This window comes from Ranitomeya imitator, chromosome 8 (genome assembly GCF_032444005.1).
Source record: "Ranitomeya imitator isolate aRanImi1 chromosome 8, aRanImi1.pri, whole genome shotgun sequence".
NCBI classification, from domain to species: domain Eukaryota; kingdom Metazoa; phylum Chordata; class Amphibia; order Anura; family Dendrobatidae; genus Ranitomeya; species Ranitomeya imitator.
In genome coordinates, this window is record NC_091289.1 from 72,671,069 (window position 1) to 72,693,962 (window position 22,894).

General features: G+C 44.3%; 1 protein-coding gene across 1 annotated transcript in view; it reads left to right on the top strand.

The window, feature by feature from the left end:
* Positions 1-22,894, top strand: part of IFT56 (intraflagellar transport 56) — a 143,347-nt gene that overhangs the window by 101,314 nt on the left and 19,139 nt on the right. Inside the window, exons 11-16 of the mRNA XM_069737071.1 lie at positions 949-1,002; positions 1,634-1,697; positions 6,379-6,467; positions 7,264-7,347; positions 9,884-9,953; positions 11,851-11,957. Coding sequence (XP_069593172.1) covers positions 949-1,002; positions 1,634-1,697; positions 6,379-6,467; positions 7,264-7,347; positions 9,884-9,953; positions 11,851-11,957 — 468 coding nt within the window. The remainder of the gene's footprint in view (positions 1-948; positions 1,003-1,633; positions 1,698-6,378; positions 6,468-7,263; positions 7,348-9,883; positions 9,954-11,850; positions 11,958-22,894) is intronic.

Sequence of the window (22,894 nt, forward strand, 5' to 3'; positions counted from 1 at the left end):
ACCTATCTACAGGATGGGGGTGTCCAGGTATAGGTATATGATGACCTATCTACAGGATGGGGGTGTCCAGGTATAGGTATTTGATGACCTATCTACAGGATGGAGGTGTCCAGGTATAGGTATTTGTATTTGATGACCTCTCTGCAGGATGGGGTGTCCAGGTATAGGTGTTTGCTGACCTCTCTACAGGATGGGGGTGTCCAGGTATAGGTATATGATGACCTATCTACAGGATGGGGGTGTCCAGGTATAGGTATTTGATGACCTATCTACAGGATGGAGGTGTCCAGGTATAGGTATTTCATGACCTATTGACCTCTCTGCAGGATGGGGGTGTCCAGGTATAGGTATTTCATGACCTATTGACCTCTCTACAGGATGGGGGTGTCTGGGTATAGGTATCTGATAGCCTATCTACAGCATCCGTCATCAGTAGCAGATTGATGTGGTCTGACAGCTGCTGCCCCCATTGATAAGGTGTTTTTGCAGCAGCCGGATATAATTTGAATTGAAGCGACCACTGCCATTTACTGCAGCACGGCTTATGTTCTTCTGAGTAGAAGCTAGCTGAACTGCAGTAGCCAGAAACCGCTGGCAGCGGCCATTCATTTTGGTCGGAGCTGTGCTCAGCAGCTTGATCAAAGTGTTTGCATCCAGCCAGAGCAAAAAAAACAGCTTATCGGTTGGGGCATCAGCTGCCAGACCCCCACCAGTCTGCTACTGATGACCTATCCTGCAGATGGGTTATCAAATACCTATGCCTCGCAACCCCTTTAAGGTGTGTGCTGTCAAGGCTCCGCTGGTTAAACATTCATGGTCATTCCTAAGGTTTAAGCCGTCTTCGTGCCACTTTCAAAAAGTGTCCGCTGTGGTTGGCATTATTTTACCAGGGGAACATGATTATTTTTCTCTTTCATTCTTAGTAACCCTGCTGTTTGTATTATACAGGAATACATCCTCAAGGGTGTGGTCAATGCCGCACTAGGTCAAGACTTGGGCTCGGTGAGTTCCGTTTATGGACCCTCTTGCTTTTGTACCCATTACAGTTTTTTTTCTGCCTGCTAGAAATTTGAAGGTGCCATATAATTGACTTTGTAATTATAAATCTTACAGTGATAGTTGTAAAACCCTTGGGCTATTTTATCCTATACAGCACCACTAGAAACTTAGTAAGTCACTGATTTAAGTGGTTTGCCACTTTATCATTATTTAGCAGATGTGTTGGAGACAGGATTAAGTGATACTTTTTAATTTAGGAATATTGTTAGTGCTTCCTTCCTCATAGAATGCACAAGTATCCTACTCTCAGAATGCAGTAGTGCTCAGAAAGCTAACCCTGTCCACACCACAGCTATCTGTGTACATTGTATATTGACAATATGCTGCAAGAACCTGCTGACTGTTTCCCTTTAATACTTACAGAATAGTAGGTCCCTCAAAATCATGTCCTCAATACATTATTAAAAGAAAAATAAAGTAGACACCCTATTTAATGTTATTATTTTATTAATGAATACTGTTATTTTAGGCCTACTGATAAAATATTTTAGTGATTTATGAATCACAAGCATGAGTATGGAGCATTTTTGTATAAATTACTGACAATATGTGATTGTTTCTTGTTCACACCTAGAGAGACCACCTGAAAATTGCTCAGCAGTTCTTTCAGCTTGTTGGTGGATCGGCCAGTGAATGTGGTAAGTGTTGTAAATGATAGCTTTTATTCAAGACATACATAGAATGTAAAACAGAATGCGAGTATTGTTAAATGTGAGATCCACCTCTCTGTCACTCACTGAATTTGACTCTACTACATATCTAATCTATCTATCTATCTATCTATCTCATTCCATCTATCTATCTATCTATCTATCTATCTATCATCTAGCTATCTATCTATCTATCTATCTATCCTATATCTATCTAGCTATCTCATATTTATTCCATATCTATCTATCTATCGATCTATCTATCTATCTATCTATCTATCTAATCTATGTATCTGATCTATCTAATCTATCTATCTAATCTATCTATCTAATCTATGTATCTGATCTATCTAATCTATCTAATCTATCTGATCTATCTTTCTAATCTATCTATCTAATCTATGTATCTGATCTATCTAATCTATGTATCTGATCTATCTAATCTATCTATCTATCTGATCTATCTAATCTATCTATCTGATCTATCTATCTATCTAATCTATGTATCTGATCTATCTATCTAATCTATCTATCTAATCTATGTATCTGATCTATCTATCTATCTGATCTATTTCCAAAAGTTTACATACACTATATACAAAGACACATCTGCAGGTTTTTCTCAATATCTGACATGAAATCAGAATAAACCTTTCCTGTTTTAGGTCAATTAGGATTACCGTAATTATTAATATTTGCTAAATGCGAGAATAATGAGATAAAGAGAATGTTTAAAGGTATTTTTATAACTTACTGCAAAGTCAAAAGTTTACATACACTAAGATTACTATGGTTTTTTTAACAGTTCTGGACTGCCCATATGATGATATCATGTGTTTGGCAACATCCGAGTTAATTAGCGACACCCCTGTGGATATATTTTAATGCACACCTGAAACACACTGTTTCTTTCTGTAGCATCATGGGAAAGTCTCAAGAAATCAGCCAAGATATCAGGAAGAGAATTGTGGTCTTGCACGAGTCTGGCTCATCCTTGGGTAGAATTTCAAGATTTCTGAAGGTGCCTTGTTCATCTGTACAAATAATTACACACAACTACAAACAAGATGCGAATGTTCAGGCATCATACTGCTCAGGAAGGAGAAGGGATCTGTGTCCCAGAGATGAACGTGCTTTGGTTCCGACATGTACATATCAACCCAAGGACAAAAACAAAAGATCTCGTGAAGATGATGGCAGAAGCTGGTAAGATTGTGTCAATACCTACAGTGAAACAAGTACTGTATCCACATGAGCTAAAAGGCCACTGACTGGGAGAAGCCATTACTCCAAAAGAAACATAAAAAATCCAGATTAATGTTTGCTAATGAACAGGAACAAAGACCTTGATTTTTGGAGACATGTCCCGTGGTCTGATGAAACTAAAAATGAACCTTTTGGGCATAATGAACATCATTACGTTTGGAGGAAAAAGGGAGAAGCTTGGAAGCCTAAGAACACTATTCTAACTGTGGTGGAAGCATCATGTTGTGGTGTTGTTTTGCTGCAGGAGGGACTGGTGCACTTCACAAAATAGATGGCATAATGAGAAAAGAAGATTATGTGGCAATACTAAAGCAACATCTCAAGCCAGGAAGTTAAAGCTTGGGTGGAAATGGGTCTTCCAAATGGACAATGACCCAAAGCATACTGCCAAAATGGTAACAAAGTGGCTTAAGGATAACAAAGTCAATGTTTGGAGTGGCCATCACAATGCCCTGATCTCAATCCTATTGAAAATCTATGGGCAAAGCTGAAAAGTCAGGTGCGAGCAACGTGACCTACATACCTGGATCAGTAACACCAGTTTTTTCAGGAGGAATGAGACCAAATGCCGACCAACTATTGTGAGAATCTTGTGGAAGGATATCCCAAACGTTTGACCCAGGTTATTCAGTTTAAGGGCAATCGTACCAAATACTAATGAAATGTAGACCTTTGACTTTGCAGTAAGTAATAAAAATGCCTTAAAACATCATCTCTATATTTTATTATTCTGGCAATTGGCACATATTAATAATTATGGTAATCCTAATTGACCTTAATCGGCAAAGGTTTATTTTGATTTCATGTCAGATATTGAGAAAAACCTGAATATGTGTCATTTCATATAGTGTATGGAAACTTCTAATTTCAACTGTATATACACACACTGTGACATACTAAATATATATATATATATATATATATAAATATATATATATATATATATATATATATATATATATATATATATACATACATACATATATACAGTACAGACCAAAAGTTTGGACACACTTTCTCATTTAAAGATTTTTCTGTATTTTCATGACTATGAAAATTGTAAATTCACACTGAAGGCATCAAAACTATGAATTAACACATGTGGAATTGTATACTTAGCAAAAAAGTGTGAAACAACTGATATGATGTCTTATATTCTAGGTTCTTCAAAGTAGCCACCTTTTGCTTTGATGACTAGTTTGCACACTTTTGGCATTCTCTTGATGAGCTTCAAGAGGTAGTCACCGGGAATGGTCCTGCAACAATCCTGAAGGAGTTCCCAGAGATGCTTAGCACTTGTTGGCCCTTTTGCCTTCACTCTGCCGTCCAGCTCACTCCAAACCATCGATTGGGTTCAGGTCTGGTGACTGTGGAGGCCAGGTCATCTGGCGTAGCACCTCATCACTCTCCTTCTTGGTCAAATAGCCCTTACACAGCCTCGAGGTGTGTTTGAGGTCATTGTCCTGTTGAAAAATAAATGATGGTCCAACTAAATGCAAACCGGACGGACTAGCATGCCGCTGCAAGATGCTGTGGTAGCCATGCTGGTTCAGTATGCCTTCCATTTTTTAATAAATCCCCAACAGTGTCACCAGCAAAGCCCCCCACACCATCACACCACCTACTCCATGCTTCACGGTGGGAACCAGGCATGTAGAGTCCATCCGTTCATTTTTTCTGCGTCGCACAAAGACACGGTGGTTGGAACCAAAGATCTCAAATTTGGACTCATCAGACCAAAGCACAGATTTCCGCTGGTCTAATGTCCATTCCTTGTGTTCTTTAGCCCAAACAAGTCTCTTCTGCTTGTTGCCTGTCCTTAGCAGTGGTTTCCTAGCAGCTATTTTACCATAAAGGCCTGCTGCACAAAGTCTCCTCTTAACAGTTATTGTAGAGATGTGTCTGCTGCTAGAACTCTGTGTGGCATTGACCTGGTCTCTAATCTGAGCTGCTGTTAATCTGCAATTTCTGAGGCTGGTGACTCAGATAAACTTATCCTCAGAAGCAGAGGTGACTCTTGGTCTTCCTTTCCTGGGGCGGTCCTCATGTGAGCCAGTTTCTTTGCAGTTCTTGATGGTTTTTGCAACTGCGCTTGGGGACACTTTCAAAGTTTTCCCAATTTTTTAGACTAACTGACCTTCATTTCTTAAAGTAATGATGGCCACTCATTTTCGTGTGTATGTACATTTCTGCCAAAGACACACGGCGCTTGTAAAATTCGTAATTTATTAAGTGGTGTGCGCCTTTTAATGAATTACCGTAGATGTATCTTACTCCATCATCTCTCTTCATTAAGACTGGCCTGCACAAAGCTAGTTTTAATGAATTGGGCATTGTTCTCGATAGCACATTGTCCGGTGTTAACCCATTGTTCTTTGTCAGCGTTTGTAAAGAGTAGACTGTTCTACATGGAAAAATGAAATAGACAAATATCTTTTCCTACAAAGTGCCCTGGAAAGTGGAAGTTGGTTCCTAAGAATTAAAGCAGGTCATAAGAAGAACACATGACAATAACGACAATGCCTGATCCATCACATGACAGGTCTCACTGGTGCCTAATGGACACTATTGGCTACTACTAGAATATGTAGTGTAGCATGGCTTATTTGACAGAATCTGTGACAAAGGTGCTTAATGGAGTCTCCAGCACAGATGTGATCCTAACATACAGTCCTGTGATCCTCAGCGACCATGTGATGATCATTGATAAATGTCGCTGTTGTTGATCTTTCTTGATTGTGCGGCTGTAACAATTACTGGCATCACTGAGCAGTTAAAGTGAATCTGTCCAAATTTTGCTATGTGCTCTGGCAGCAGTATGATGTAGGAGCTGAGACCCTGATTCCAACAATGTATCACTTAGTTTACTGGATGCAGCAGTTGTGACAGAATCACAGTTTCTCAGTTGCAGATTTAGCCAAGCCTGGAACGTTGAGCCCTGTATAACCCCACCCCCACACCACTGATTGACAGCTTTCTCTCTACAGTATGCATTGACAGAGAGCTGCTAATCAGTTGAGGGGCCGTGATTGGACCAGGAGGCACGAGGCAGCTAGTCACATAGTGATAATCTCCTTCTTTATTGATGCAGAAACACAGCTTGGTAAGTAACACATCTCTGGAATCAGGGTCTCTGCTCCTACATCATGCTACTTTCAGATCACATACAAACACCTGCTGACAGATCCCCTTTAATATGAATGATCTGACTGTGACAGTCCCACCTGGTTTGTCGTTAGAAGATGGTGATGCTCCTTGTGCCGTTCTCTTTCCTGCTCTTTGTGGTTTGGCATCTGTGGCATTGTGTAAATGAGCTGAGAGGAAGGGGTTTAGATGATACACTTCTGAACTGATTAGCTGACCCGGAAATATCTCTGCTACAATAACATTCTTTCCTAACTAGATACGATACCAGGAAGGCAGTGCATGGCGTCTTGCTTTTTTCTACTCCGTCAGTTTGATGATGTCCTGATTTACCTTAACTCCATCAAGGTCAGTTCAGTTGTATTTACTCACGGCTTCCTATAAAATGTTACTGATGAATGTGTAATGCTAACCATTTGGGGACAGTCCTCCGAGTACCTGCGCCATCCTAATAGGGTCCTCATGGTGTGGGCACTGGTGCCCTGTGCCTGTTCTATCAATAGCAGGACAACTGATAGATTGGCAGCCGCCACTGCCAGGGAAGATCTAACGGAATCCCACTATAGATAGCTTCTTTATCTGTTACACCACCAATGAGAGTGTGGGGGGTCCCGGCATGATCTGATGGTGGGGCACCTAGGCATTACCATGCTGGATGACAGCTAATGCTAATTCGGCCATGTATGTTTAGATTTGGTAGAGTTCTTTCAGATGACACATGACTTAAAAGCAAATGCAGCACACAAAAGTAGTGTTGTTTTTTTATTTTTTTTTGCATTCCCCCAAAGAAAATTAATAATCCAGGTAATAAGTGCTATGTGTCCCATCATCCTGCACTGTGCACAGCAAAAAAAAAAAAAGCAAAATCAATAGTTAAGCTGCTAATGTTTATTTAGTCTTCCCTAGAAAGTGTTAATAATTAATCAAAACGTTCTAAGTACCCTAATATGATGACAATGACAAAAAATCAGTCCTTGTACATCTACACCAGCCGAAAAATCAAAAAGCCATAGCTCTTAGAATACATTGATGGGAAGGAAAAAAAAGTGGTCCTAAAGGCTCAAAAAGGCCCCTCTTCAGGTATCCTAGAGGAGCAGAAAGTCACTGGCGCACTGCTGACCCTGCCTGTTGTGCTTCCATTCAGAGCTACTTCTACAATGATGATACCTTTAACTTTGACTACGCACAAGCCAAGGCTGCAGCCGGAAACTCCAAAGAGGCCGAGGAGGTGAGCCGGGGATTGCGCACAGTATGTCCCTCTGTAGAATCATTATTATTCACCTGATTGTTTTTTAATAGGTACGTTAAGGGTGAGAAATAAAGAGGTTTTCTGTGAATACAATCCTGATGACTTTCTTTAGGATAGGCCATCATTGCCAGATCCATGAGGGTCCTCACCGATCACCCGATATATATAATCAATAATAAACAGAATTTTGGACTACATAATTGGGGGAATCACAATTTGCGTCATTTAACAAATAACCCGTCAGAAGGATCCAAACCCCCACTCCTAATCAGTTTATATGGTGTTGCTCTCTGAAAGATAATGCCATCCACACCTTTACTGATGCGATCTGTTGCTGCCGCCGCCCTCTTCCGGACAGCTTACTGACTGCAGACAAACCAGTGCGCTGTCAGTCCAGCAAGGGAAGGTGGGCTGGGTGGGGACTACAGCCAGGGAGACTTGGCAATCTAATCTCATTTACATAGAAATTAAAGGGAACCAGTCACCTTGAGAAACACTTTACCTGCAGATTTAGGGTATTATGCAGGAAAAAGGCCTTCAAGCCCTGCCTTCCTGCTTTACTGGATCAGCTACAGTTGTGCTCAGAAGTTTACATACCCGGCAGAAGTTTTGCTTTCTTGGCCTTTTTTCAGAGAATATGAATTATAACACCAAAACTTTTACTCCGCTCATGGTTAGTGGTTGGGTGAAGCCATTTATTGTCAAACTACAGTGTTTTCTCTTTTTAGATCCTAATAACAGCCCAAAACATCCAAATGACCCTGATGTAAATTTTGAGCACAACTGTACATCAAGAAAATGAAGTGATATCCTCCCTTCGGCCGATCGCTTCCAGTCATGAAACGGCTACAGTCTCCGCTCACTATACCACGGCTGTAATCATTTCCCAGCACTTTGATTGACAGCCTGCTCTGCAGTGGATGTATGTAGTCTGTGTTCACAGAGCAGACTGACAATGAAAGTGCCAAGTTGGGGAGTGATTACAGCCATGCTTACTATGTAGACTACACGGAGGTTAAATAGAATCTGTCAGAAGGTTTTTTTTCTATTTAATCTGAGAGCACCATGAAGTAGTGAAAGATATCCTGATTCTAGTGTTGTGTCACTTTACTAGCCTTGTGTTCTGTGGTTTCAATAAAATTAGTGTTTTATCAGCATGAAATTATTACTACAGGACTAGGTGTCTCTGTCTACTAGTCAACTGCTCTGTATAACATCGCCCCACCATTGATTAGCAGCTTTCTGTCAATATACAGTATACACAGAAAGCTGTCAATCAGTGGTGTGGGCAGGATTATACAGGGGTCAGCATTCAGAGCTCTGCTATATCTGCAGCAGAGAAAACTGATTTTATCAAAACTGATGCACCTAGTAAACTAAGTGACACATCGCTGGAATCAGGATCTCTGCATCTTCATCATGCTGCTGTCAGATTTCATATCACAAACCTACTGACAGATTCTCATTACATTTTCTTTCCCTGCAGATTAGTCCTGTATCCAAAGGAAAATAGTGTTTCTTGAGGAGACAGGTTCCCTTTAAAACAGTGATTTTTCAGTCAGGGAGCAACTGATTGCATAAAACATTATTTTTCAGAGAGCACCATGACCGTTTTTGGCAGGGGGTTGGAATGTTCTGGCAGATTTTTTTTTGTTAAAGGCACCTGTCACCAGGTAACTAGCTTTGTATAATCCCACCATATGGCACGGTATGGTTCAGTGGGCATCGCTAGTCTTGCTTGGTGCCTCGTCTATCCCCATATTGGCTATTCTGCTGCCTTAATTGATGTGGATGATGTGTTCTACGTCATCACCACAACGCTACCGGTCTGGCTCCTGCGCAGGTGAAACAGAGACCTGCAGAGGTGTGCGTCATTCTGCCCTGCTGAGAACAGAGCAAAGTACTTTAATGCGCATGCGCTGGCTGTACGTCATCACTTCTGTCGCAGCACATGAACTGTACAGGACTGTGCTCTGTCCCCAGCAGGGCACGCCGGCGCTCCCACTGTCCAGGAGCAAGACTAGTAGTGTGAGGATGAAGGACACATCATCCACATCCAGGAAGGAGGACCATGGTCATGGGGATAGAGGAGGCCGCGCAAGACCAGTGACGCCCACCACACCGGACTGTGCCAATATGGTGCAATTATGGAAAGGGATTTCTGGGATTTGCAGAAGACCTTGAGGGCTTGTACACAGGTTGCTGGATTTCTGTAACAGGGACGTTAAAGATATTGGGAAAAACTGGTGACCGGTCCCTTTAGACAGTAATAAGGAATGACATTACCGTAATGGTACAGTGCCCCATGGCATATTGTATACACAGTGACCTACAGCAATCCCCAAAAGTAATACTGATCCACAGTGCACGTGATGGAGGAGCATCCACCACCTCACTCCTGTAGATCACCAGAGACGTTATTCACGATGTTGTCCAATATGGCAATGTGTCATAGAAGTACTGCACCTCCATAATGTCCTCAGTGTATTGTTAATTCTGATCACTTTCATTTTAGGTATTCTTACTAATTCAGAGTGAGAAGATAAAAAATGATTATGTGTACCTGAGCTGGCTCGCCCGATGCTGTAAGTACACGGATATAGGGGAAGGGTTCTTTCCCAAAATGACCCCAACCGTCTGTATATGTTTATTAATCACAGAAGACCCTGAGACGCCAGTGTCCAGAGGATACACTCACTTTCAGACCAAAGCAAACCTGTCATTGTGGTCAGCAATCTCAGACCATGTCAAAACAAGTTGAATTCATTAGAAAACGCCTTTAGAGAGACTGTTATCACAAAATAACCAAGCACAGGAGCTCGGTGCATATGGCGGGGCCAAGCATTCAAGTGCACCTTCCCACCTCCTTGTTTTCCATCTAATTCCACCCTTTACTAGCTCTATAAAGCCAAAGCTGTCAATCAAAGAAGAGGGGGCGGATAGATGGAGAACAAGTAGGGGGAAGGTGCACTTGAATGTTTGGCCCCGCCATGATGCACCTGTACTTGGTCGGAGCAGTCATTCAGTTCTGACCGTCCCTTTAATGGTACAATAACATGTCGGCCCTGATAATTGTATCTCACGCTTAGCTCTGCGGCGGACCGTACACATTGGATTACTGTTGCCCACTGCCTATCAAGGACACATGTCAGGATACATAGGATTCAGTAATGAATTCAGCTTGTCTGTCCTTTTTTCTCCCCATAGATAAACTACTGTCAGCAGTCTCTGCAGTTTATCTCCGACTCAGGTCATGGCGTAGTTCTCAGGAGTGCATGGCAGTCTGGAGGCCCCATACACATGAGACCAAAGTTGTGCCACATGGACGATTTCCTCTGTTCGGTGCTTTACATGGCTAGCGAGCGACTTTGGGGCATCAATGTCCGCAGTTGTCTGTTATTGCCATACGACTAAAGTCTGGCATAATGTGTATGTGCTGACCATTCACAAAGTGAAACAGATTATTTCCCTTAGGGTAAGTTCACACTAGGTGCTTTTTCAGAGTTTTTTTTTTTTTTGCAGCAAAGCCTGATCTCTTGGGAGGAAAGAAGCTGCAGAAAACAGCAGGATTTGTTTGGTTTTACATGTGTTTTTTTTCCTTCATTTTTGTCATGCAAAATGTGTCTCTTGTGCACACTGATAAAGTTTAGTGACAAAAAAAATCTCATTCTATTGAATCAGGTTTTGGCACAAAAAACACTGCAAAACCCGATACCTGCATTTTTTTGTTGCAGATTTTCAACGTATTTTCATCATCCATTACTTTCAATGGGTGAAAAACACTGAAAGAAGTGACATGTTCTATTGTGCAAAAACCAAGCAAACCACAAAGTGACAAAACTTCCAAGCGTGTGCATGAGATTTCTGAAATCTCATAGACTTTGCTGGTAATGGAAAACACAGCTGAAAATTTGCATAAAAAAAACACATGGAAAGAAAAGCTGAACAATGCTTAGTGTGAACTTACCCTTACCCAATCCCACTGATTATAATTGCACATTGTTTGCTATACAATATCGTATGAAAGATATTTGTAATCAGACTTGTGTATAGTGGGGTTGTGCAAACATTTGTCCCAACAACGTGTCATCGTTCGCTTGTCTCCTGTATGGTGGCCTTTAGTGAAACCGCGCAGAAGTGCAGCGAGCCTATTTCAGTAAGGGCAGCCCGCCATCTGACAACTGATGGGCACCGCTGCCAGATTTCATACCCCAGTTAGGGCTGGGATACATTTCTGGTGTAAATGTGGCTGAGTTTGCTGGACGGCTGACTGAGCTCTGCTCGCTTTGGCAGCGGTGCTCTGTACGGTCTTAAAAATGCCAGAAGTCGCAAAAAAAAGTCTGCATAGAGTTTGCAACGTTTCAGTGTTTTACTCCAGGAAACTGGCAAAAACACGTTGATGAAATGGGCCGTTCCAGAACATGACAGTTGGATGGAGAATAATATTTTTAAAACCATTTATTTCTCATGTTTCACTTTAAGATATCATGAACAAGAAGCCAAAGCTGGCATGGGAGCTGTACTTGAAAATGGAAACGTCTGGAGAATCGTTCAGCCTCCTGCAGCTGATTGCCAATGACTGTTACAAAGTAAGACCCTCTTCTCCATCACGTAGTATTATGTCTTGGATTATGGCACAAGAAAAGCCTTGCCACGCTGCGTATCCTCATGTTTGGGTGCAGGAACTGTATCACCACCTGACATAGGCTGCCTTCACTTTTGCATTTTACCCTCACGTCAGGACTTACATCTTGGAAGATTGGATTCGGGCGAATCCACTGCCAGGACCATTGACTGTAATGACTCAGACGGGAACACTGTGCTCTGTCAGACAGAGTGGGGTGAAGTGGGCTCCAACATGTGGTCAACTGCTTACAAAGTATATGCTCCTAAACCTCTTTGTACAGTACAGTAATACTCTACATGATGTTGTACATTACTGCAGGCTCAGAAAGAAAACCGTGATTTTTTCAGCAAAATTTTATCAGTGCTTCATCCCTCCCCCCAAAAAATGATCAATATGTACACCGTAGTGCTATAAATAAAAACATCAGCTTAAGGGGCAAAAAACAAGACCTCACTCACTTCGATCGGCAGAAAAATTTAAAAAAATTACAAGTCTCAGAAAATGGTAGCACAAAACATTTTATTTTTTACAAATTTCAGATTTTTTTTCACCACTAAAATAGAAAAAAAAACTCTTTGGGACTGCTACAATCACTGACCTGGAGTATCATGTCGTTGGGTTACTCTTACCATACAAAAAATGCCGTAAAAACAAACCCCAGACGTCTGTCAGAATTGTGTTGTTTTGGGTTTGAGTTTCTTTGCAGTTTCACCGCACTTATTTTTTTTCCCTGTTTTCCAGCTTGTATGAACAGTATATATTTATAGTAAAATAAATGGGGTCATTCAAAGCCACAACTTGTCCTGCAAAAACAAGCCGCGATGTGGCTATGGCTCTTAGAACAAGAAGTAGAAAAAATTACAGTGCAAAGAAAAGAAAAAGTTCCCTGGTTAAACTGTCGGTTTATCTGCCGTCCATGACAGCACCACAGAGAGATGGGATCCGCCCTTCAAGAACAAGAAACCTACAGATACATAAGGGCGGCACCTCTCCCACACATCAGTTGGTTTCCTGTTCCTGGAGGACAGGATGCCCTACAGATATCTGTACTTCATCTAAGAATACCCAGGCCGGCTGTCCGACTCAGGTAGTGAGGGGGGGGGCTCCTACCTCGGTCAGTGCAGGTCCCTGGAAGCGCCACGGCGGGTCCGGGTAGAGCTCAACGGCAGTGAGCGGAGCTGGTGGAGAGGAGCCCGGAGGATGTCCGTCTCAGGGTGCCAGCGATGAAGGTGAGTATTCCCCCCTCGGGGTGCGTCCAGTTTCCCCTGTGCCTCTGCAGCTCCTGTGTCCCGTCGGTCATCCTGTCCGGGGCGCCTGGCATGGCGGTGTGCGGTGGGGTCGACCGGCGGCACCGTGCCACAGCCTCCCTGTGTGTCCCTGTGCGCTCTTTCCGGCGCCGGAAGTAAAGTGGCGGGACCGGAAGTCGGACGCCGGCTTCTGCTGCAGACGCCGCTATGCTGCGGCCACGTGCAGCGATGGCGGCGGCGTGGGGGGGATGGTTGGGAGCTAAGGGGGGACTGGCGGTGACCTGCACGAGGAGGGGGCGGAACCCCTGGCCACGCTCCTGCTGATACTCCGGATCCGGGGGAAGGCCTATTTAAAGCCGCACAGAATGTTGCAGGGCTGCTTGTGAGCCCATCTGCAGCAATGGATGAGCCAGAAGCTCCCGTCGGTCTGCTGGAGCAGGAGCAGGACAGAGCCTCGGAGAGGTCCCATGCAAACCCCTAGCCGAAGACCCGCGGAGGCAATGATCTGCCCAGTCGCAGGACTTCATCTAGACTGAAGGATCCGGTTCGCTCCCCCAGTAATCCAGTACCTACCGCTGCGGCCTGGGTAAGAGACCTTCGTGAACGCGCCCTGATGGAGTCTTTTCCTATGTTTTTTCTCAGGGGAAAAAATGCACTGGTAAAGTAAAGAATAAGGAGTGTGCACTATGTGGTTGCCGTTTGCCAGACGCCTACCCTAAAAGACTATGTCAGTCGTGTGTGCGACAGACGGTAGGGAGAAAAGGAAATATGTATATAAATTTTATAGCGGTAATACTAGTTAAATTACATAGGGTTCTTTCCGCTCCCATAGGTGGCAGAAGAGCCTCCCGATTTTACTTCAAACCTTAGAGGAATCATCAGGAGAGAAATAAAAGATTCCCTAAAATCCTTGTCCCAAGGGGAGCCTTCCAAGAGGAAAAGGAAACCTAGCGTTTCAGACTCAGACTCATCTACCGCCCCTGGGAAAGAATGTGGTTCAGAAGCCTCCGTCTCCTCTGCATCCTCTTCAGAAGAGGATTCTAATCGATTTTGCTTCCCGCTAGACCAGATGGACAGGCTGATTAAATCAGTCAGATCCACCATGGGGGTGGCTGAGGAAAAACCAGAACTTTCGGCGCAAGACCTAATGTTTGGCGGTCTAGACCAGAGAAAGCGTAAATTATTTCCACTTAATGACAAAGTTCAGAACCTTATCAAGAGTGGAAAAAGCCAGAAAAAAAGGGCTCCCTACCACCGGCCTTTAAACGGAGATATCCCTTTGACGACCCCTTGGTGAGCACGTGGGATAAGGCACCAAAATTAGACGCAGTGGTGGCTAAGGCTTCTAAAAAAATCCTCTATTCCCTTCGATGACATGGCTTCTTTAAAAGATCCTCTTGATAAGAAGGCAGATTCGTTTCTTAAAGGGACTTGGGAGATGTCAGCTGGTGCTCCAAGACCAGTAGCTGCAACATGCGCATCCAGATCGATGATGGTCTGGCTGGACCAACTAGAATCTAAACTAGAAGATGGAGCCTCTAGGGAATCCATGTTAAAATCCCTGCCGACAATCCAGAATGCGGCTGCTTTTCTCGCTGTCGCGTCCGCAGATTCTGCAAGGATGGCAGCTAGGGCTGCAGGGTTATCAAATGTGGCACGCAGGGCCCTATGGCTGAAGTGTTGGCACGGCGACATTCAGGCCAGATCCCGTCTTTGCTCTATTCCATGCGAAGGAGAATACCTGTTCGGTCCGGTTCTAGACGAACTGCTGGAAAGGCCGGAGACGAGAAAAAGAAATTTCCCAGTGTACCGACCACTTCTTATAGGCGTCCTTTCACAGGGAAAAGGTTCTTTCGCAGAAGGCCAGCCAGGGACCAAGGCAGATGGGATGATAAAAAGAAAAAAAGGCACTGGATTCATGTTTGGAGGTGGGGGGAGTCAGGAACCATCCCGTGAGATCAAAAAGCTACCCCAATGACTAGTCGCCCCGGTGGGAGGTAGACTATCTGCCTTCTACCCAGCCTGGTCCAAAATTTCCAGTAGCAATTGGATTTTGGGAATAATTGCTACGGGTCTACGGCTAGAGTTCTCCTCTATCCCTCATAATTTCTTCAGAGTTACCCCGCTCAGGTCCTCTCCAGCAGAACAGGTGGCCCTGGAAACGGAAATTCACGACCTGCTCAGTAAGAAGGTCCTATCAGAGGTTCCGGAAGGAGAATAGGGTAGAGGATTCTACTCTCCTCTGTTCCTAATACATAAACCAGATGGCTCCTTCAGAACTATTATCAACCTTAGGGCTCTTAACAATTTTCTGACTGTACAACCATTTAAAATGGAGACTGTTATACCGCAATAAAATTACTGTTTAAAAACTGCTTTATGGTGGTGTTGGATTTAAAGGACGCCTATTACCATATCCCCATTTATGCAGGCCACCAACGATTCCTGACGGTAGCAGTCCAGTTAGATGGGGTGCTCAGACATTTCCAGTATAGGGCCCTCCCTTTTGGCATATCGGTCGCCCCCCGGGTATTTACTAAGGTCTTGGCTGAGGTCATGGCCCACCTACATGAGTCTGACATTCTGGTAATCCCCTACCTCAACGATCTCCTTATCGTGGGTAAAACAGCAGATCACTGTTTAGAGCAATTACAAAAAGTAATGTCTGCCCTGGAGCGACTGGGATGGTTACTAAATGTCAAAAAGTCCTGGTTAAAGCCCATGAAAGTGCAGCGAATTTTAGGCCTGACCTTGGATTCCCAGGATCAGGAATGCCGTTTACCTCATGAAAAAATAGACTGCCTGCACCTTCAGGTGCTAAACACCTCCAAAAACCCCACCATGTCCCTTAGAAAAGCGATGTCTGTTAGGCTCTCTCTCGTCCTGCATTCTAGCGGTCCGATGGGCCCAGTATCATACAAGGATACTTCAGGGCGAGGTATTATTACAACAAAAAATTGGGGGGGGTCACCTAGAGAGCCAGCTGACCCTGTCCCAAAACACTATTGTATCCCTCGAATGGTGGCTAGACCGAAATAACCTGTCCACGGGGGTCCCCTGGGAATATAACGTAACCCATATAATCACCACAGACGCTAGCCCTTCCGGTTGTGGGGCTCACATGGGTGAAATTATAATCCAGGGACTTTGGGACCATCTTCAGATGGAAATGTCCTCTAACCTGAAGGAGTCAACGGCGGTGTAGCAGGCAGTTAAAAGACTCCTTGTCTATCTACAGGGCCACCAAGTGCGGATATTCTCCGACAATCGGGTCACCGTGGCATATATCAATCTTCAAGGCGGAACCCGTTCCAAATCCCTAATGAACTTGGCAGGTTGTCTGTTCCAGCTAGCAGAGCAACACTTTCTCTCATCGACGGCTCTTCATATAAGAGGAATAGAAAATACTACGGCGGATTACTTAAGCCGCAACACCTTGAGGCAGGGAGAATGGTCCCTAAACAACTCCATCTTCAACCTCATTGTAGAAAGGTCGGGTCAACCAAAGGTGGATCTTTTCGCCACAAAGGAAAACCGGAAATTGAGACAATTCTGCTCTCTGAACCCCAGAGAAAATCCTCTGTCAGTAGACGCCCTCCTCACAAACTGGAACTTCAGGCTAGCTTACGCCTTTCCTCCCCTGTCTCTACTTCCTCTGGTGGTGAGGAAAATCAGGAAGGACAAGGCCAGAGTTATAGTAATTGCCCCCTTTTGGCCCAGAAGGATATGGTTTTCATGCCTCAGGACCATGTCAATATCCGACCCATGGGTTTTGCCAGACATCCCAGATCTCCTATCCCAGGGCCCAGTCTACCATCCTCGGGTGGTTGGCCTTCGTCTGACGGCGTGGATTTTGAGCGGTCGCTATTAAGAGATAGAGGTTTCTCTCCGGGCCTGATTAACACTCTGCTGAAGAGCAGAAAAATAATCACCACAAAAATTTATGTCAGGATCTAGAAAAGATTTCTTCAAAACTCGGGGGTGATAGCTGGTTAATCAACACCAATAGACCAGATTTTGGAGCTCTTGCAAAAGGGGTTGGATATGGGTCTATCCCCAAATACTCTTAAAGTACAGGTGTCAGCCTTAGGGGCCCTCTTTGGCTGCAACATTTCTGAAAATTACTGGATCAGTAAATTCATCAAGGCGACAAAATGGTCTAGGCCAGTGGTGAAGAACAGGGTCATGCCGTGTGATTTAAACTTAGTCCTCTCGGCCATGACAGAAGCCCCATTCGAGCCAATTTTTTCAGCCTCTATTAAAAACCTGTCTCTTAAAGTAGCCTTCTTGGTAGCCCTAACGTCAGCTCGTAGGATAGGCGACATCCAGGCGTTATCCAGGCTTCCCCCTTACATGCAACTTAGGGATGATAGAGTGATACTTTCCCCTGATTTAGCATATCTTCCTAAAGTAGTGTCCAGATTCCATAAGGAGATAGTTCTTCTATTATTATTATTATTATTATTATTATTATTATTATTATTATCATCTTTCCTCCCTAATCCTACTAATAATAAAGAAAGGAAACTACACACTTTAGACGTAAGAAGATGTATCCTAGAGTATCTAGCAGTGACTGATCCTTGGAAGATAGATAACGCCCTTTTCGTGTTCTATCAGGGTAGTAGGAAAGGTCATAGAGCATAAAAATCTACGCTAGCTAGATGGATCAGGGAGGCTATTTCACGGGCATACATCTCAAAGGGCAAGCCGGCGCCTGAAGGTCTAAGAGCGCATTCCACTAGAGCTATGGCTGTCTCGTTGGCGGAGAGGTTAGAGGTGTCGATCAACCAAATATGTAAGGCTGCTACTTGGTCTTCTCCAAACACATTCTATAACCATTATAGATTAAACCTGGGTGCTTGCTCTGACCTCTCTTTTGGTGTAAGGGTGCTGCAAGCAGTGGTCCCTCCCTAAACAGTTTACTCTCTGTAATTCTCTCTGTGGTGCTGTCATGGACGACCGATAAAGTCTTAGTTACTCACCGGTTAACGGTGTTTTTCGGAGTCCATGACAGCACCCGTACATAGCCTCCTGTTGTGAATTCTGTGGCAGAGCTCCCTCCTGTGGTCACAAGTGGTACTTCGGCTGATTCTCTCTGTGAGCTTCCGTTGGTGGAGGAAAGTGGTACTGCGGCTTCTGAGTTTCCTCCCTCAGGTGATGTGGTGAGGTCGTTAGGTGCTTCTCTACTTAACTCCACCTAATGCTTTGATCCTGGCTTCCTGTCAATGTTCCAGTGTTGGACTTGTTTTTCCCTGGATCATTCCTGTGGCCTGCTGCTCTGCATAGCTAAGTTCTTCTTTGCTAATTGTTTGCTATTTTTTCTGTCCAGCTTGTCTAATTGTTTTGCTGGACGCTCTGGGACGCAAAGGGTGTACCTCCGTGCCGTTAGTTCGGTACGGAGGGTCTTTTTGCCCCCTTTGCATGGTTTTCTTTAGGGTTTTGTGTAGACCGCAAAGTTACCTTTCCTATCCTCGCTCTGTTAAGAAAGTCGGGCCTCACTTTGCTGAATCTATTTCATCTCTACGTTTGTCTTTTCTTCTTAACTCACAGTCATTATGTGTGGGGGGCTGCCTTTTCCTTTGGGGTATTTCTCTGAGGCAAGGTAGGCTTATTTTCTATCTTCAGGCTAGTTAGTTTCTCAGGCTGTGCCGAGTTGCATAGGCAGAGTTAGGCGCAATCCACGGCTGCCTCTAGTGTTGTTTGGAGAGGATTAGGGATTGCGGTCTGCAGAGTTCCCACGTCTCAGAGCTCGTTCTATGATTTTGGGTTATTGTCAGATCACTGTATGTGCTCTGACCGCTATGTCCGTTGTGGAACTGAATTGCCTTTCATAACAGTACAGGAAGCCAAAAGTGCTAATGATTCTCAATAGAGGGAAAAAAGAAGTTCTGAGACCATTTTTTTTTCTTTGCACTGTGTTTTGCCTTTTTTTCCCCTAGACATTTGGGTGGTTCAGGACACAGGTGTAGCAATGGATATTAAAGGTCTGTCTTCATGTGTGGATCAGCTCACGGCAAGAGTTCAAAATATTCAAGATTTTGTGGTTCAGAATTCTTTGTTAGAACCGAGAATTCCTATTCCAGATTTGTTTTTTGGAGATAGAACTAAATTTCTGAGTTTCAAAAATAATTGTAAACTATTTCTGGCTTTGAAACCTCGCTCCTCTGGTGACCCAGTTCAACAGGTTAGGATCGTCATTTCTTTTTTGCGTGGCGACCCTCAGGACTGGGCATTTTCTCTTGCGTCAGGAGATCCTGCATTAAGTAATATTGATGCGTTTTTCCTGGTGCTTGGATTGCTGTACGATGAGCCTAATTCAGTGGATCAGGCAGAAAAAAATTTGCTGGCTCTTTGTCAGGCTCAGGATGAGATAGAGGTATATTGTCAGAGATTTAGAAAGTGGTCCGTGCTCACTCAATGGAATGAATCTGCGCTGGCAGCTATGTTCAGAAAGGGTCTCTCTGAAGCCCTTAAGGATGTCATGGTGGGATTTCCTATGCCTGCTGGTTTGAATGAGTCTATGTCTTTGGCCATTCAGATCGGTCGACGCTTGCGTGAGCGTAAATCTGTGCACCATTTGGCGGCATTACCTGAGCTTAAACCTGAGCCTATGCAGTGCGATAGGACTTTGACCAGAGTTGAACGGCAAGAACACAGACGTCTGAATGGGCTGTGTTTCTACTGTGGTGATTCCACTCATGCTATCTCTGATTGTCCTAAGCGCACTAAGCGGTTCGCTAGGTCTGCCACCATTGGTACGGTACAGTCAAAATTTCTTCTGTCCGTTACCTTGATCTGCTCTTTGTCATCGTATTCTGTCATGGCATTTGTGGATTCAGGCGCTGCCCTGAATTTGATGGACTTGGAATATGCTAAGCGTTGTGGGTTTTTCTTGGAGCCCTTGCAGTGTCCTATTCCATTGAGAGGAATTGATGCTACGCCTTTGGCCAAGAATAAGCCTCAATACTGGACCCAGCTGACCATGTGCATGGCTCCTGCACATCAGGAGGTTATTCGCTTTCTGGTGTTGCATAATCTGCATGATGTGGTCGTGTTGGGGTTGCCATGGCTACAAGCCCATAATCCAGTATTAGATTGGAAATCCATGTCGGTGTCCAGCTGGGGTTGTCAGGGGGTACATGGTGATGTTCCATTTCTGTCAATTTCGTCATCCACCCCTTCTGAGGTTCCAGAGTTCTTGTCTGATTACCGGGATGTATTTGATGAGCCCAAGTCCGATACCCTACCTCCGCATAGGGATTGTGATTGTGCTATCAATTTGATTCCTGGTAGTAAATTCCCAAAAGGTCGACTGTTTAATTTATCCGTGCCTGAGCACGCCGCTATGCGCAGTTATGTGAAGGAATCCCTGGAGAAGGGGCATATTCGCCCGTCATCGTCGCCATTAGGAGCAGGGTTCTTTTTTGTAGCCAAGAAGGATGGTTCAATGAGCCCTTGTATAGATTACCGCCTTCTAAATAAGATCACTGTTAAATTTCAGTACCCCTTGCCATTGTTATCTGATTTGTTTGCTCGGATTAAGGGGGCTAGTTGGTTCACCAAGATAGATCTTCGTGGTGCGTATAATCTGGTGCGAATCAGGCAAGGCGATGAATGGAAAACTGCATTTAATACACCCGAGGGTCATTTTGAGTATCTAGTGATGCCATTCGGACTTGCCAATGCTCCATCAGTGTTTCAGTCCTTTATGCATGACATCTTCCGAGAGTACCTGGATAAATTCCTGATTGTGTACTTGGATGACATTTTGATCTTCTCGGATGATTGGGAGTCTCATGTGAAGCAGGTCAGAACGGTTTTTCAGGTCCTGCGTGCTAATTCTTTGTTTGTGAAGGGATCAAAGTGTCTCTTTGGTGTGCAGAAGGTTTCATTTTTGGGGTTCATCTTTTCCCCTTCTACTATCGAGATGGATCCTGTTAAGGTCCAAGCCATCCATGATTGGACTCAGCCGACATCTCTGAAAAGTCTGCAAAAGTTCCTGGGCTTTGCTAATTTTTATCGTCGCTTGATCTGCAATTTTTCTAGTATTGCCAAACCATTGACCGATTTGACCAAGAAGGGTGCTGATGTGGTCAATTGGTCTTCTGTTGCTGTGGAAGCTTTTCAAGAGTTGAAGCGTCGTTTTTCTTCTGCCCCTGTGTTGTGTCAACCAGATGTTTCTCTTCCGTTCCAGGTCGAGGTGGATGCTTCTGAGATTGGAGCAGGGGCTGTTTTGTCGCAGAGAGTTTCTGATTGCTCAGTGATGAAACCATGCGCTTTTTTTTCCAAGAAGTTTTCGCCTGCTGAGCGAAATTATGATGTGGGCAACCGAGAGTTGCTGGCCATGAAGTGGGCATTCGAGGAGTGGCGTCATTGGCTTGAAGGAGCTAAGCATCACATGGTGGTATTGACTGATCATAAGAACTTGACTTATCTCGAGTCTGCTAAGCGGTTGAATCCTAGACAGGCTCGTTGGTCGCTGTTTTTTGCCCGTTTTGACTTTGTGATTTCGTACCTTCCAGGCTCTAAGAATGTGAAGGCGGATGCTCTGTCTAGGAGTTTTGTGCCCGACTCTCCGGGTTTGTCTGAGCCGGCGGGTATCCTCAAGGAAGGAGTAATTGTGTCTGCCATCTCCCCTGATTTGCGGCGGCTGCTGCAAAAATTTCAGGCTAATAAACCTGATCGTTGTCCAGCGGAGAAACTGTTTGTCCCTGATAGGTGGACGAATAAAGTTATCTCTGAGGTTCATTGTTCGGTGTTGGCTGGTCATCCTGGAATCTTTGGTACCAGAGAGTTAGTGGCTAGATCCTTTTGGTGGCCATCTCTGTCGCGGGATGTGCGTACTTTTGTGCAGTCCCGTGGGATTTGTGCTCGGGCTAAGCCCTGCTGTTCTCGTGCCAGTGGGTTGCTTTTGCCCTTGCCGGTCCCGAAGAGGCCTTGGACACATATCTCTATGGATTTTATTTCAGATCTTCCCGTTTCTCAAAAGATGTCAGTCATTTGGGTGGTCTGTGATCGCTTTTCTAAGATGGTCCATCTGGTACCCTTGTCTAAATTGCCTTCCTCCTCTGATTTGGTGCCATTGTTCTTCCAGCATGTGGTTCGTTTACATGGCATTCCAGAGAATATCGTTTCTGACAGAGGTTCCCAGTTTGTTTCGAGGTTTTGGCGAGCCTTTTGTGGTAGGATGGGCATTGACTTGTCTTTTTCCTCGGCTTTCCATCCTCAGACTAATGGCCAGACCGAACGAACCAATCAGACCTTGGAAACATATCTGAGATGCTTTGTTTCTGCTGATCAGGATGACTGGGTGTCCTTTTTGCCTTTGGCTGAGTTCGCCCTTAATAATCGGGCCAGCTCGGCTACCTTGGTTTTGCCATTTTTCTGCAATTCTGGGTTCCATCCTCGTTTCTCTTCAGGACAGGTTGAGTCTTCGGACTGTCCTGGTGTGGATACTGTGGTGGACAGGTTGCAGCAGATTTGGACTCATGTAGTGGACAATTTGACCTTGTCCCAGGAGGAGGCTCAACGTTTCGCTAATCGCAGACGCCGTGTGGGTCCCCGACTTCGTGTTGGGGATCTGGTTTGGTTATCTTCTCGTCATATTCCTATGAAGGTTTCCTCTCCTAAGTTTAAACCTCGTTTCATT